This window comes from Pieris brassicae, chromosome 3 (assembly GCF_905147105.1).
Source record: "Pieris brassicae chromosome 3, ilPieBrab1.1, whole genome shotgun sequence".
Taxonomy (NCBI): domain Eukaryota; kingdom Metazoa; phylum Arthropoda; class Insecta; order Lepidoptera; family Pieridae; genus Pieris; species Pieris brassicae.
The window spans coordinates 8009666-8027370 of record NC_059667.1 but is presented as its reverse complement, the minus strand read 5'-3'; the positions used below and the strand labels follow the sequence as shown (position 1 = coordinate 8027370).

The 17705-nt window shown below is 31.6% G+C and overlaps 1 protein-coding gene across 3 annotated transcripts in view; it reads left to right on the top strand.

The window, feature by feature from the left end:
- The window catches only part of LOC123706893 (protein still life, isoforms C/SIF type 2), an 85894-nt gene that overhangs the window by 54575 nt on the left and 13614 nt on the right, over window positions 1-17705 (top strand). For 2 of the 3 annotated variants that reach the window (XM_045656478.1, XM_045656479.1), the window contains 10 exons: window positions 2828-3052; window positions 4641-4827; window positions 7463-7577; window positions 9781-9935; window positions 13366-13472; window positions 14184-14372; window positions 16053-16247; window positions 16531-16639; window positions 17205-17384; window positions 17555-17692. In XM_045656478.1, the coding sequence (XP_045512434.1) occupies window positions 2828-3052; window positions 4641-4827; window positions 7463-7577; window positions 9781-9935; window positions 13366-13472; window positions 14184-14372; window positions 16053-16247; window positions 16531-16639; window positions 17205-17384; window positions 17555-17692 (1600 nt within the window). The remainder of the gene's footprint in view (window positions 1-2827; window positions 3053-4640; window positions 4828-7462; window positions 7578-9780; window positions 9936-13365; window positions 13473-14183; window positions 14373-16052; window positions 16248-16530; window positions 16640-17204; window positions 17385-17554; window positions 17693-17705) is intronic. The other variant, XM_045656480.1, reaches the window with a different exon arrangement.

Genomic DNA, 17705 nt, shown 5'->3' with positions numbered 1-17705 from the left:
CATTCTCTTCAATCATCCTCATCATTCCCTAGTTCCCAAATATAAATTTGTAACATAAACATGTTATTTCATATAAAAATCTTATTAATATTTTTTTGAAATTGCATGTTAAGAAATCCAAACTGACATGTATGTTTTTTCATTCCACTTAATGAAATGTATCGATGCTAAGGTACTATTTTAAGTGGTCACTATTTTAAAGGGTAGCCAAAGATGGAATACATAATATATACAAAAAGGTTCAAACATTTACGAAAGGACAAAGTAAATAAAATTATTAAATACATTTAACTAAGCTATTGGCTGTGTTGTGGTGTGAGTAATGTGATGGTGTGAAAGTGGTGGTATGTAAATGAAATTTGATAGAAAGCGCCAAATCATTGCTTTAATCAAAACTATGTATAAAACAATAAATATTTGTTAGTTTACATTTTAAGTAGCGTGATTATCGTATTGGATTTTATTTAAGTTAGAGTTTATTTAAATTTTGTATAGTAATTCTACTTCATTATATCGTTAGTCGGGCGACCTGAATTTTTTAGGATAAACCCTACCGCGTTATGAAAACGCAAAAAAGCTGAAAAGATATTTTAAGAAAGGGTTTTTTGATCAGAAGAATTTTTCTATATTTTACCTATACAATAGTGGTGCGGAACTTTTATATCGCTATATGATTACTTGTCAACCTATGCTGTTGATATTTTCAAATAATCTTAAAAAATCCCTTATAAAAATTACACTGAAATATAATATTAAATAGTTTTTCTATCTTTTCTTTAGCTATTTCTATCAACATAACGTTGACCTAATTAAAACATAACATTAATAACTGCAACTAACACGAGTTTCTTAGCTTAAGAACACAATTTGCACAATTCTCATTTTTTCATTCGCAAAAATTTAGCCATTTTATTTAACGACTCGATACTAAACTTATTACTGTGAAGTTGGAAACACGAGTATTCAATGAAGCGTGAAAAGCACTCAAAGTTAACCAGAAATACTCAAGTAGGCTTCTCAATATTGGAGGAACTTCTAATATGTATCGTCACGAAACAAGACCATTAGTTCATTACACTTAGATTCTATATAAATGGTATGGTATAGATAGATTTTCTTAATTACTCCATTGTCAAGCTGAAACTAAGCTTTTGAAGTGAGTGAAATATGACCGACGGCTCAGTACCCACTTTGTGCAATTTGATCACTGCAATCCTATTTTCTTTAACACCTCATTCCATATTGTAATTTCATAATGAACACGAAAAACTATGTGAAATGGCGTAAAATCTAAAGTAGTTTTAAAAAATAATATTCGTATTCCAAATTCAAAATAATTCAAAGTTGAAAAAAAGTTTTTTTTATGTAACAGTATTTATGGTAAGACTAGTTACATATTAAACAGTTTGTCTGGCTAATCTATTAAGGCAACTTCGTAGATTTTTTGCAAGTACTTTCCTATCTCTATTTTGATTAAGTTACATTGTTTACATCACTTACAAATTTTTAGAAAAAAGTTTGAAAAATACATGTACGCATACATGTTAACGCATCGAAATCATGATACATTATATTTGAATCTGAAAAAAAAACCTTACCACATCACCCTTTAAAAATGAATAAAACGATTATAGAACAAAAAAAGTACAGAAAAATATCTCGGTCTTAGAATGGATAGCGGCCCGACGTGGAATACACAAATTGAGCACATCAGATCTAAGCTCTGTTCACTTATGGGATCACTTCGACACATCGCTCGGTGTATCTCACGTCAGATACGTTACATCATCTACAACTCGTTGGTCAAGCCTCATTTACTTTATCTAATTGAAGTATGGGGCAGCGCCGCTAAAACAAAATTAACGAACATTCAAGTATTAAAAAATAAAATTATCAAAATACTGTTCCATTATAATTGACTTTCATTTACCATAAATATGTATCGAGACACAAACTTAATAAATTTAAAACAACTTTATGTTTATAATACATGTATTCTTTCCAAAAAAAATATAAAAAGTTCTCTCCACACTAGTCTAACTTTCTCCAACGAGTTATCTTGCATTACCTAAAATATTTACTTACGGCAAAAAAATGTTTACCTACGAAGGCGCACACCTGTATAAAAACTACCCACAAATATAAAAAAATATTACTTCTTTCAATTCATTCAAATCGAAGCTAAGTGAATATGTTAGACACAATTACTATTAAATTCATTTCTTGTTTTTAATTTTTATTCATGTCTTTGATTACTTTTACTTTTAAGTTTATTGCATGTACGGGTATCGTTTTATTGTGATTATTTTAGGAACGACTACAATGTAATGTTAATCTGAAGTATTATTCTCATGTAAGTAACATTTTTTCTTTTTTGAGAAATAAAGTCTTTAAACCTAAACCTATGTACGCATACATAAAATTATCATAACCTTAATTGTTTCTGCCTACCAGACTCGTAATCGTGTTTTATTTTATATTATCCACATAAGCACTATGCAAAAAACTCAGTTTTGTATCGCGCAGCCCGGATATACTATTTTATATAATATTTTAAGCCTTGACTTGTTGAAGCTATCGCGGAATATGGTTTTATGGTTAATAGGAGTATTAAGAATTTTCATTGAGGTACTTACCATCACACAACACAGCCAAATTAGGTACCACTTAGTTAAATGTATTGAATTTTTTTTTTGTTTTATTTCCTTTTGTAAATGTTTATACTTAAACGTATTATGTATGCCATCTCTGGCCATATTTTCATTGTATTTGTTTATATAATTTTTTTAGCTGAAGGATTACGAAATAAATAATTATCCAACTGTAGATGTCCCGTGAAGAGGGTGAGGCTGCTGTACGGGTGTCATTGCCTGAAGGAACTACCGCCACCGTTGGTGTTCGTGAAGGAATGACAGTTGAGGAGTTTCTTGCCTCTGCGTGTGTGCGCCGTTCTCTTAACGCGCTGGAACACTTCGTGAGGGTTAAGAAACGACGAGATATGGAGGACCATAACTACTTTGTGCCACATCGCTCGGATCTCATTGAGACATATGTGAGTATTTCAACTGTTATCCACTTGAGAATAAATAAGGTTAATCCTAAATATTTAAAATACAATAGTATGCGGTATGTGACCTAGGCCACGAACTTCAGTACGAATACCATGACAATAAAGGATTTGTTTATTGGAGACCAATAATTTAAATTGTAAATAGCATTATTTAACAATTGTTTTAGTTTTTTCTTTAGTATTCATATAACAAGTATTATATTGCAATAACTTAAAACTTGACTTGTGTCACCGCCCGCGGTATTATCTTCAATCGTCCTTGCCTAGTTCCTAAAATAAAAATAATAACGTTGACGTAAACATTTAATTAGATGAGAAAATTTGTTTTAATAGATTCATGTACATGGCAATATTTATATAAATATAAAACTGTCATATTAAAACAATAATCGTGAGTGTAAATAACATTATTTATTTTCGAGTAATACTCTGTTACATGGTTATCCGTCATGTGTCTATCTATCCAATGTATGAACCCTTTCATAGAGGTTTTTAGACTCTGATAGATCATCATTTAAGATGTCGTCAGTCGTTGTATTAGAGAACACGCCCAGTAATTTAGTTAATGATACTCCTTTGTACTTCACAAACCTCAACGGGGTGATTTATTTTATAAAGAAAATGTGAATTGAATTGTTTTTATAAGGCATTCCCCTATTACTTGATAATTTGAATAAACGAATCTGTTGTAATTAAGCAAGGTCGTAATTTAATTAGACTTAATAACCTTCCTTTGTTTCTTTAAAAGATTCTATTAAGATTATTAAATATAGCAGATTCAGTGATGAAAGTAAAGCAACTTGAAACGGTATTCCAAGTAAGGGGTGACGGCGCATATTTTAATACCCATTTCTACTTTTGTAAGCTCGATGGAGATTATTAGTTTCAATGGTTACTTAGATATAATTAAAGTACTTTTCGTTCGCACTTTTGAAGCTTTCAATATTTTATTAAGCGATCAATTCGATGATTATAAAATGTTATATAAATAAGTCGAACCTAGAAGCGCTCAGAAGTTTCGCAATATGCAGTTTCTATTTCCGCTTGTCATACACAAAATAAACATCTATACGGCACCATGTTTTACAATCGAAATTCGTCTGTCGGAATCCGTAGACTTTTGTTTTATTTATAATAATAAAATAATTATAATAAGTCGATTATTTGTATAAAAATTAGTACATTCAGATTTATTAATTAACCATACAACCGTATAAAAGAACCGTGCCTTATAGATCAACACGAAGTTTAGTTTGTTATTTTGTATGTTATGTTTGCCTATAAGTCCTTGTCACATTAAAAATTGTATATTGTGGTTAATTTACAGCTGCATGCTGAGCCTTGTTTTATCAATAAAAAAAAGAAATCAGTATTCACCCTAATAAGAAAAATTATTATTATTAGTTTAGTATGAAAGTAATATGTCCTTAAACATGAGGTTTAGCTCAATCCTAATAGTATAATTATCACGTATAATACGGTAATCGAATTAGTCAATTTAAAATTTATAGAATGTAATCAAAATCCTATCTCAAATGCAATTGCAATACATAATATTTTAATTACACAGTTGCACACACACGAGGTTGTGGAAGTTTGCGCGAAGATCTTATACCAAGTAGAACTGCAACGCACAACTTTGGAGCAAATGTGGGGCTTCAGCGTAGAGGCCGAGCTCATTGAGAACGCCGAGAGACAAGACGAGCTTTGTTGTTACGTCAGTCGCGTTGAAGACAAGAGCGTCGCCATGCAAAATGGTAATTATACTTTGTACTCATTACTTTATGTCTTTGATGTTCTTTATTTAACGTTTACTTTAAGCTCGGATTTTTGCTGTAACTTTTTATTAAGTGTAAGCATTGTGAACATAACTTTATATCATTGTTAAAGGATTATTTTATTTTTATTCTTGTACGGCTATTGTGGCAGGTTACATTCGAATCTCAAGGAAGTAAAATTAAAGTTTTAATTAGGGATTGCTATAAAAGTATGCGGCATGAGATACTTTTATGTCTACTTAACTACTTTTTTTAACTTTAGTTTTGTATTAATAGCTTTAATAATCACAGTAAAATTATTCAATAAGAAAAACGTTTCATGACCACACAGAGTCCTTTATATATATAATATTAAATCAAATTCTGCATTATAGCAATGACAGACAAAATAGTCATTTAGACAAATTTACGCTGTTAAAACATATAGATATACTTTGTAGTTCTACGGTTAAATTAACATTATATTAATTTTTTTTTATTAAAATATGTGCTGTATCTAACGACAAATAAAATGTAATTAAAATGTCGGTAGATGCATTTAAAACGTATTCATTCATACGGATTAATAGTCATATTTTTTATTGACTACGACAAAATATCTTCTTACAAGTATTCAATTTTCATAAATAAATTCGAACATATAACGTACAAAATAACGATTGCGCTTCGCTGGGTCGATGTAAATATTTCACATAGCTACAGATAACGTAGGTGTTTGTGAAACACATTAGCAGCGGTGAACCACAGCACATCCAATATCAATACAATGTTACGAATTTCGCTTTATTACTTATCATAAATATTAAACAAAAGCGGCGTTAATATTAGTTAATTGATCGAATGTAATGTGATAAATGAACCTATTTACTGAAGTTTTATGGCGTACATTATCTTGGGTTTCATTCCATTGCTTTAAAGACAGTACAGATGCAGAAATATAGTGTCCATTCAACTGTAAACTATTGATTTAGATGTATTAACAATTTAACGATTCAATTTCAATTAGAACGGTTTTTGATTTACCCTGAGCACAATTTGTTTGCTTTTATCCCTCGGTTTCGGAGAAATTAATTAAACCCTGAAAATTGAATGATGACGTAACATGTACGATGTTATAGAGAAAATTAATTTATATACAAACTATAGTATGTTCGACGTCATTCTAGCATAATTTGACGTCTATTTATTAATTCAAATCTTAATTAAAATGCTATCTTTCTTAATTTACTTGTCATAAATATATGCATAAAATTAAATAATTAAATGTTACGTGAGGCTGAACATGAATACATCGCGTAAACTCACTCACTTCGTAGAAAGAAAAGCTTAGCTCATACTCAGAACCATTTAAAGAAATATTTAATAATAATAATAATCCAATCGTAATCCACAGAAATTATGAAGCTTATACTAATTGATCCATTACTCCTGAGAAATTTATAAACCCGTTATTATTTAAAAGACAAAATAGAGTTTTAATAGAGCATAACTTAAATGTTACATAAATAAATGTCTATTTTCAATATTCTTTGTTCTAAAAGCGCACAAAAGAATTGTTGATGCACATTATAGTAAATAGAGTATTACTGAAGTGAGTACAGAAAAATAAGTCTGTTTACATGTTAGAAATTGTTACGTCTAAGTCTTTTCTTTAAAAAAAAGGCCTAGGTATTTTAAATTGCATTTATGAAAAATGTATAAGAGAAATGAAATTGCACACTATTATTTCATTAAAATAAAACGAATTTCGATTACAGTCATAAATATATACATTGCATATTGTGTATGGCAGTCACAGAAGGCTGATCACCTACTTGTTTATAATAACAAATGATCACGGAACAAATACAGAAATCTGTATCCCTAATATAACCATGTAATTCCTAAAATTTTCTAACGCCATCGTCATCTTTTCCTAAACTAAACCTTTGTCACATGTATTTACTATTTAAAACCACTAAGAAGAAAAATATCTATATGTAATTATGTATGACTCATACATATATACATTGTATGGTTTTTCAGAGCATTCTGATTTCCAGTTCAATTATTGTTTTCAATAATTGGATACTTATTTAAAATATTTTTCTTCATATAGATATTTTTCCTCTAAGTGGATTTAAATAGTTAATAGATGTGACAAAGATTTAGTATAGAAAAATAATGGTGGCGTTAGAACCTTTTAGGAATTACATGATTCTATTAGGCATACAGATTTCTGTATGTGTTTCGTGATCATTTGTTATAATAAACAAGTAGGAGATCAGCCTTCTGTCACTCCCACACGGCGTCGCCTTTTTGGGTCTTAGTAGGTTTCCTCCCGATTTTTTCATCAACGTACGAGTCTGTGTTAGATAGAAAACCACAGCCGGGGTTCGAACCTGCGACCTCAAGTATGAGTGTCACACGCTCATAACTTGTTAATTGACTAAACAAAATAATGTACTATTTAAACGTTATCGTTGTAGGCTTACACAAAAGTTACTGATACAATACAAATCGGGAATTACTTACGGATTTCATTATCCAAAATATGAGAATTAATAAAATCCAGAGCGTTTTTATATTTTTTTACAAACTGTTGTTGCTTCGTTAATGCTAGAGTTATTTCCAGGTATCATAAAAGGTGATGAGATAATGGTGATCAACGGTGCAATAGTGTCCGACCTAGATATGATGTACCTCGAGAGCGTACTACAAGAGGAGCTTTCCCTCGTCATGATGATGAGGTAAAGCTTGTTTTCTTATTACCATGCAATCGAGTTGTTCAGCGCATTCGTTTGCATCGATTTGCATAAAAATGATAGCAGGTTCACTTATTCATGACTCCAAAGTTCCGATATTAACTAGAAATTACATTTATACCATGTTGATGAACTTTTGTTTAGTATTTCCATAATGTCACATACTAATTAGATTTTGCTCAGTAACCACACGTATCACTCCGAAATAATGTAGTGCAGTAATATCAGAGAGTGGGGCTATGGAGCTTTCGATTCTGCAATTGAAACTTAAAGACAAAGTTAAAAACGGTGTGATACGTAGCCGTACAAACATTAAAGACGTCGTAACACATACAAAACAGTTAAAGTGGAAATGGACCGGTCACATTGACCGCATTTGTTATACCAGATAGATCAAGTAGTCCCTTACTTGAAAAGTCCCAGTGGGAAGAAGAAACAGAGGACGCCCATCAGAAACTTGGAAATATGGAATAAAAGGGGTAGCGAGGCAGAATTGGAAAATTATCGCAAAAAATTAAAACATAAATGACATGCGCTTAGTTTAGTTTAGTGTAGTACTCGAATGAAGGCTATTATTATTTTAATATCAGAGAGTACTTGTTACAAACATTACCTATTTATACTATGAGCCTAGACTCTTTTATTGAACGTAAACCAACCCGAATTTTCTAACCTAACCTTAAATAAGGCTTTCCACGTATCATACCCTCCGGTTATCAGAAAATTAAATAAACTCTCATGACCCAAAAAAAATCAATAAAATCTCTGCAAATCCTTAACAATACTTAATAATAAATTCATCATACACAACTGAGTCACGTAGATCTACGTCATTTAAAGCTTTCTGAAAGTAATTACTTCTTAAACTATAAATAGAGCCAGTTGAGGTAATTGTATGAGAAACAGGAAAGCATGCGCTCGACACCTAATGAAACGGAAGTTAGAGTGCGGCGCTAAGCCCGAGTGAATCCTCCATCGGCTTTTCTCTCACCTGACCTTTAAGCCTACCGGTTTACTGAAACGCTCGATGCGACCTATATACACCTATTATAAAGTCCCCTCACGCCTTCAGGGTTGAAACATGACATGTGGACACATCTTCATAAAACATGTGTCACTGAGTGCTTGTAAACATCATTTTACTCGCAAAAATGAGAAAATATTAGGGATGTGACGCCAAATAAACATGTATTAGTGGCTTGCGATTTTTTACGTTCCTTGGAAAAATAACGATGTCGCTCACTTAGCGATGCCATCAATTATTGACGCGTTATCGATTTACCTTTGCGGGCTAAAATTATAATATACCCCTATTGGGTAACCCTATTAGTAACCTCTAGCGACGTCACATCGTTGTTGTCGGGGACAGCCTCCCGGCGCTGTCGTGTCGCTTATTGTTACGGCTTTTAAAATAATATCTCCATCGGCTTATTAACGTGTTGTGAAAGCTTCGGCGAGTTTTCGTTACATTGTGATTTATCTGAGTAAGTCAGTATCTAAAAATACCTCATAGTTTTTGTTTTTCACACCTTTTATACAAAGTAATTTTCTGCTTCATAAAAAGCCGACATGTTTTGTTCAAAATACATTTCAGCTATTAAGTATAGCTATGTATTGTCGTAAAAAAAATATGTTTTACGACTCATATTTGGTCATCACTCATTTTAATTTTACTCTTTTACAATTTAAGCATTTATATGCATATTTTTTATTTCTGTATCTGAAAAACCTGAAAACATTTTCTATGAGTTTCATGTTGACGCAACTAATTCCGTACGAATATTTTAAATATTTTTTATATTCTAGAAACATAGATAAAAGATTGCTAATCATTAAATTACAATTAATGTTATTATTCAATATAATAATAGACAAATATTACAAATAGAATACGTATTCATTTCATATGCAATATATGTTTAATTAATGATTTTTCTTTCAATACTAAACAATTTATTTAGCTGTCGAATCACTACGAACCGCTGATGACGTTGATGTATTATATATACTCATATTCTATGTACATAACCGATATAGTAGAATAATAACAGACTACATACGAATAAATATAGTACACTACCTATTGATTCGTAATATGAAATTGTTGTAATATTCTTTACAAGGACAAACTTGTCCTGTTTTGTACTGTTTTATAAGCAGGACAACAATCAATTTGTCGTATGTACAGGTCATCCCGCACGGAGCCGCCAGAGCTAAGCGGTGCGATGCGCGCGGCCACTGATGATATAATCGATTCGCTGGTATGTCCGCCGCCACCCACCGACCCACCCGTCATCTCCGATGACATGATATCGGGGCTCATCGTGCCCGCGCCTGCTTGGAGTGAGTATACACACATACGTAATATGTCCATACTGACCTCTTTGTTCTCTCTTAATAAATTAATCCCAAATAGATTCTATCGTATTGGGAAAATAAACCTAGAAGATGATAAAAAATACCCGATGTTGCTAAGGTACAAAGGCGTTTCCTTTAGCAGCAATAATCTTTCAATTTCAGCTTCAAAATCTTCAATAAGCTTATTTATTAATGAGTCTTAAAACAACATGTTTGCTTATGTATATGATATTATAAATCAATGATATTCGAACAGATAAATTTAAAATTTAGTGAACTAAAGTATTTCCGAACCAATTTGACTTAGGGACAAGAAAAGAGCGTGCCAGTTCTTAAAAGGCCGACAATGCACTTGCGAACCCTCTGGCATCTCAATGCCACTCTCAAGTGTTCATGGACAGCGGTATCATTCAACAAAAGCCTCCTGCCCGTTGGCCCCATGTTCTATATAAAAAAAAACATCTACACAAAAACAGTGTCTAAGTTACATATAAAGACTGTTATAGAATATTCTAGGTATACCTTTGTAGCAGAAATTATTATTAAATTATGCTGTGAATAGTGAATTTAATTATACGGTACGTATTAAGATGTAATATTCCCCAAACAATGACCTACTATGTGCATTGTCAGTAACAAGAATGAGGTAAACATGTTCATGTACACCTGTAACACTCGACGTACTCGTACGTGCACTTAATCCCACGAACTAACGAGCCATGCTTTTAGAATTCAATTAAATCATAACGAACTATATGAATTTTATATGAAATATCGTGCGGATGTTCGAATCATATTCAATTAACGTAAAATGGACTTTTACTAGCAAACAATTAAGAATACATATCTATATCAATAATGAATCGTAAAATTTGTTGTTAAGCTCAAAACTTGAAGACTGCCCCAATTGAACTTTGAGGAAGGCTTTTATGAATAGAAAAATCGTTTTTTTCTTAGTTTTAGTACTTAGGTTTTTATTCTGGACAAACGCACATTCACATCTTCTCAACCTGTCCTGTGCTGAAACAGAAAATATTCTGAACATGCAACAGTAGTTTAATTATAAAATGGAAGTGTTACGTAGAAATTATTGTCAAGTACCGTTAACATATCAATAGGACGAGTCCAGCTGCCCACAACACACTTTCTTTTTAACTAAATATCCTTATATATTATGTTTAATAAAGTTTTTTCTTTGTTTCATATGTTGGTATGTAACTACTAAAAATGTAGGTTAAGTGGAAAGATCATTAAGGCAAAACGAAGTACGCGGACTGTAATATAATCTACAACTTTTCAAATCGCTAACAATGAATAATGTTTTCATTAATTGGTGCTTAACAAGCGACACTTCAATCTTGCTATCTACCTAATACTTGGCTTCGTTTCCGATACAATTCAATATCGTGGCCGACGGCCAATGAAATCCTATTTTGTTCATTCCATTTGAAGTCATTTTGTATGCAGTTATTTTTTTTAGCTAGATTAATAAAAATAATTTATTTGCAAGAATATGGTACAAAAATATTAAAGGCAGAATTTTACAATCAATTATCAATCAAGTCAGTTTATTCTACATATTATTCTATCACTACATCATCACATTAGAGCAATGTTGGCCTAGTGGCTAAAGAGTGAGACTATCATCCCTGAGGTCGTAGGTTCGAGCCCCAGCTGGGCATCAATGGACTTTCTTTCTATGTGTGCATTTAATATTCGTTCGGTGAAAAAAAACGTCAGGAAGCCGCCTTGACTTAGACCGAAAAAGTCGACGGAGTGTGTCAGGCACAGAAGGCTTATCACCTACTTATCTATAATATTGACAAATAATCATGAAACAGATACATAAATCTGATGTCCAGATCTAAAAAGGTTGTAAAGCCACTGATTTATTTTGATTAACAACATCACATTATTAAAATATATTATGAGTTATTTTTGCTCTCAAACATCACACATGTTAAAATGAGGACAATCAGATACAAAAAATATTTATTTCTATATTCAGCAAAAGAATACATAATTTAGGTATTATTATGTTTACGTAACGTATTTAAAGCTTTTTACAGCTTATATAAATTAATATAACAAAAAAACAATAACTAACCTTAAAATATAATAACTAAAAATACTAATAACTAATAAAACTGATATATTATTATATCACTACTAAATAAATAATGATTACTTAGTTTTAAAATGTCATTGTTTGTTATCTACGCCCATTTAATTCATTTTTTAAATAGAGCGCTTTGTTCTCGTGTTATATAGATCAAGCCATCCGAACTTACTTCACTACAAAATCTTTCGAAATGATTCAGTTTTTAGAACCGGGCAATGAAGAATTAGAATTCTGTTTTATTTAGAATAAAAGGAATTTCTTTTTCATTCTCAGTTGTGATCAAGTAACAATGAATCTTATATCTATTTGAGTCGTTCATAAATTACTAAACAGCAATATAAAGCAAGTGGCGAGTTGTCCTATTGAATCAAAATATTTACTAAATAATAGTATGTAAAACCCTCAACCGGTGCATTTGTTCTTCACGATTTCACGTATGGGCGATTACCTTTGCCCACATATAAAAGTGCATACACATAACCTCTCGGAGAGACTTCATCTAAAGACTAATTACTTCTAAGTATAGAAAATGTGTTCTATAAAATTAAAAAGTTACATTGAAGCCAAGCTCTCGACGCGGCCTCCAAATAAAGGTCGCGACCCTTCCGTAGGCTGTTTGCTTGAGCTGATGTTGACTTACCTCGACCAAAAAAAACTCATTGTGTTACATCTTATCACAAGCGTCGATATGAAACTTGCAATTTCAACGTTGATGTTGAAATCTACAACCGACAGCGCTTTTCAAATTTTTCCATTGTAATGGGCGATAGTAATAAAACGTTAATATTAGCTACGCGGAAATGAATTTTCTATTTCTATTGTTTTCGTTTTGTACTCGTTCTTTGAATTTTACAATATTGCTTTTAAAATAATCGATATGGAGTGGATACAACTTTAGATATTATTTATAAGTAGCAAACAGGTAACTCTTTCTTTGTCCCAAGTTACCTGAACTTAGGAAATATGCGTAAATAATAATATATTGATCATAAATAATATCAAATCCAGGTTACTCTGACATTGAACTGAATGAGCCGTTCTAATTTAATATATGTAGGTAAATAGTCATTACGCTATGTCAATTCATTACAATCAAGTTGATAATGATTAGATATCTTCATAATATAATATAGTGATCTCCGACCAAAGAAAAGAGCCTACTTTTCTTTTCTCTGGTCTTATTATCTTACGTAAAAAGAAAATCTTATAATTATTTTAATTATCTCAAATACTTGAAACAAACTTCGTAATTAGCGTTTGATGTCGAAAACTAAGTATGTACTTTTGACACAGGCAAGGAACTGTACAGTCCTGAAACAGACGGGCATACGGACGCGGCATCAGGACCACCCAAAGTTAGTTCTCGAACTAACTCATTTGAGATCGAAAACCTACTCAAGGTACTTTACAGGCACTTATTAAGAGTTCACCTCACCAGCTTGTGTGCACACTCGCAATACACTTCACCCGCTTGACTTCGTTTTACGATCGTCTTCTCTAACGTATCATCCCTCTTCAGCGTCGAGAATTCTCGAGATATTCAGTTAATTAGTCTTTATCGTATTCCCGTGTTACAAGAGGCTTTTAGACTCAGCTCAATCCTAACATTATACCTCCATTGTTCTGTTCAATCAAGATTCTATTGAAAACTTTTATGTTATAAATATTTTAATCAATTTTTAGTATCAATTAGTTTTTTGTGTAAAACTATCCGCTGTATACTTTCTTATTTTTTGAAGCGATTACAGGATGCGTGAAACAAATAGAACTTGTTGGCCTTACTTATAGAAATCACGATTTTTGCTTAAATGGTACAGAAATTTGAGATTTTACTTTTCGTTTCTAAAAAGCAACATCACTAATACATTTGATTGAATATGAAAGCGTCATCAACATTATATTTTACGAATAATACAATCATAACTAAAAACTCATTGTAACTATTAAATATAAATGTTTTCTTGGTTGCAAAGCGTAAAGTAAAACACTCAAACTTAAACAATTGATTTTAGCAGTATAAGTGAGGTCAAAGTAACGCTTTCATTAGATGCTATATCTTCTGTAAGCTTATCATGGCGTCATCATTAGTCTAGAAATACGTGTATAAATAGTGTGGGGATGTGCGTCAGAGCGCGGAGCAGGTGACAGGGTGGTGCCGGTCCCCGGGTGACACGCGTCGCGCGAGCCCCACTGGCAGCCTCGCGAGCGCTGCGGTTACCCCCTCAAGGCACCTGTCTGACGCTGACAAGCTGAGGAAAGTACTCTTAGAATTGGTGGACACGGAACGCGCGTATGTCAAGGTATAGTGATGGGTGATTTATGTTTGCTATTATTACAAATTTACATTATTGTGTAGACTCTAAATGTATATTATTGTCTAGGGTGGAATTAATAATCACTTTAACTACATCATATTACGTACGGTGGTACTGCGTTTAACACATAATTTAATACATGTCAACTACAGCGACGAGCGACGCATTACTAAAATTTTACAATTGATAATAAGTATCAAAGAATTAACGTAAAATAGGTATACGAATATAATAACAATAAAGACAAAGGGCCGTCAAATAAAAATAAATATAAAAACAATAAAAATAAAGTGACGATCATCAAACAAAACATTAAACGTTTACGATTACGATTTTTTGAAGCAATTATGATAAAAAACTTTTGACTCGTAACGATCAAATACAGGTTACTAATGCAAAGCATTTTACTGTCAAAGATGTCTACATTTTACCAATAGAATTATATCAATACTTAGAAGTTTGTGGAGTATTGACGTGTAATCCTTGAGTTTCAGAATAATTAGTAGAAATTAGGATGTTCTGGGAATCTCAAATTCCTCGTAATATTAATTTAAGCATATTTTATACTACGACCTCGACTTTAATGAAATATATATTAAAAGAGAATTAGAGATTTTTTCAGAAAACTTCTATACATAAAATCTGTTATACATAAAAATAGTATACTATATTTTGGAAAAAATATTAAAAAGTGTATTAATTAATCAGCTACCAACGACCTCTCTCAGCCGAGTGCATCACTCCACCAATTGAAATGGAAATAATTCCGTACATGTAATTTCGATACATCACATATTTGTATAGATCCATGTTTAAGAATAATTTGTGTCCTCTTTTTTTAAATCGAGATTTTTTGGTAATGAGTCTCTAGGGCGATGTCATTACTTTGACACTATTTTAGTCGTTAAAAACTATTTGAACAAAAAATATGTGTAAATAAAATCATAGATGTTGATTGAAATAATAGAATTTATCTTCACCTATAAAGTATTATGATAAAGAAGTCATAAAACCTTATTTATGGCGATGTAATAATAATATACCGCGAAGGACCCTCTGCATATGGGGCGAAACAATAAAAATGCGGAGGAAATCATGAATTACGATTGAAGAACTTATGTGGCCCTGACTTTTATTGTGATTAAATCTTTATTTTTTCACTGAGAGGCAAGTTTTATTGAGGTTTTAGTATAACCATAAAACTACCAGTTTTGTAGTTATTATTGAGAGCAATTTTCTTCACCATACATATAAAGTGATAAGTATTTCTATGAGATAAATAGGTAAACCTCGTTCCTTACACTTTCGACTGTAATCGATTTGTGAAAAAGTTAGACTTGTGATTCAAACAATACAAAATATAAGAGAGACAACATCTCCAACGACCAAAGCTTTACGATTAAAAGTAATTTTATGTATAATTATTAAACAGTTGTTATTTAAACACTGTCATGAAAATAAACATGATACCTGTAATGTAGTCACATTGTATTATAAAAATTGTTTTGTTTGAAGCGCGAAAGATTTAATCTTCCGAAGTGGATACGCCCGAGCATTATTTACAAAGATGAAATGAATTTATAACGGGCATGAACCATGCACCTGCGGCTTAGATTAAAATGTTCAAAGTTATTGTTGCTATCTGTTGTTGTTTCGATTCCACAGAACCTTAATAATTTACTGGAGAATTACTTGGAACCGCTGAAGAGGGAAACTTTTTTATCGAACGCGGAAATCAACGCTCTGTTCGGAAACATTCAGGAGATTGTAACTTTCCAAAGACAGTTCCTGCAAAACTTAGAAGAAGCGCTGGAAGCTGAACCTAACTTCCACCATTTAGAATTTTCTAATCAGTTCAAGGTAATTTAAGATGTATCACTATTTAATATTTATGAAAACAGTAATTTTCAGAATCTCCTTTATTCTACTAACATTGTTTTGTTTGATTTTCCTAGGAACAATAACTGTGTTGAATCCAGAAACCATACTGTACTAGATAGAATTGAGTTCCAAAAGCTTTTCTTACCCGCTTTAAAGTAAAGAAATCGAAAGAAACCTCATATTTTAATCTAAATACCAGAGTTTTCATTGCTGTATAACTTTTCTATATTAAAATATATCTGCTTTTATGAAAACTTTTCAGAATGTTCTATTCGCTGTTGGAAATGCATTCCTTTATTACGTAAATCACTTCAAATTATATAGCTCCTTCTGCGCTAGTCACAGCAAAGCTCAGAAAGTCTTACATCCAAGTGAGTCTCAAATTATATTTATTAACTATTTTTATTTCCGTCTCGAGTGGCATTAGTAGTCGCTCTTATTAAATTCTCTACGAAAACATGTTTAAGATGATTACTTAGCTACATATAACTAAAAGGAAAACGGTATTTGTTTTTCGCCATTTTACTCGTAGATTTGATATCTCATCTTAAACAGTTCAATGCGTAGAGATATTTACAGTCTTGTATATATAATACCCGTTAAGATTATTTATTCTTATTATTTTATAAGGACTTTGCCAAAATACGTCTTATGCGATAAAGTACATAAGCAATTTTTATTTTTTGTCAAACGATGTAATACATCGTCAAGGGAATTATATTAAGCTAGATAATTCTTATAAAAATATTCTAAAATAAATATGCTTTTTTAATTTAAATTATTCGTAGCTACAAAATAAGATAGTCCTCGCAACGTGCAAATAAATAAACATATTAGTATTCCACGATACAAAGAATTTAGTCACAAATATTTAGATTAAGTGTTTTAGCTTCTAAGCAAAGGAACGCCTTTGTAAATCTCGGAATGTATTTATAGATGAAGGCAACCAAGCGTTGCAAGAGTTCCTTGCGGCTCGCAATCCGAAGCAACAACACTCATCTACTTTAGAATCGTATTTAATTAAACCGATTCAGCGAATACTTAAATATCCGCTATTACTTCAACAACTCCGAAATTTGACTGATGTCAACTCTGAAGAGCATCTTCATTTAGTTGGTGAGTTTATTTTACTAATCATGAAATTGATTTAATAAAATATAATGAAATAACATATTTTTTGTAAGTTGATACGTTTCGTAGGTAAAACTGAACTATAAAATTTATTTAAATTTGAGAATTATACAAAATTATCTGAGTCATAATATATCCAATTATAATTTTAACAGAGGCTTTAAAGGGTATGGAAAAGGTTGCTGAGCATATAAATGAAATGCAACGAATACACGAGGAATATGGTGCTATCTTTGATCACTTATTTAGGCAACACCAAAAGTCATGTAAGCAACCAATAGACTTAAGTCCAGGTAAGTTACTACA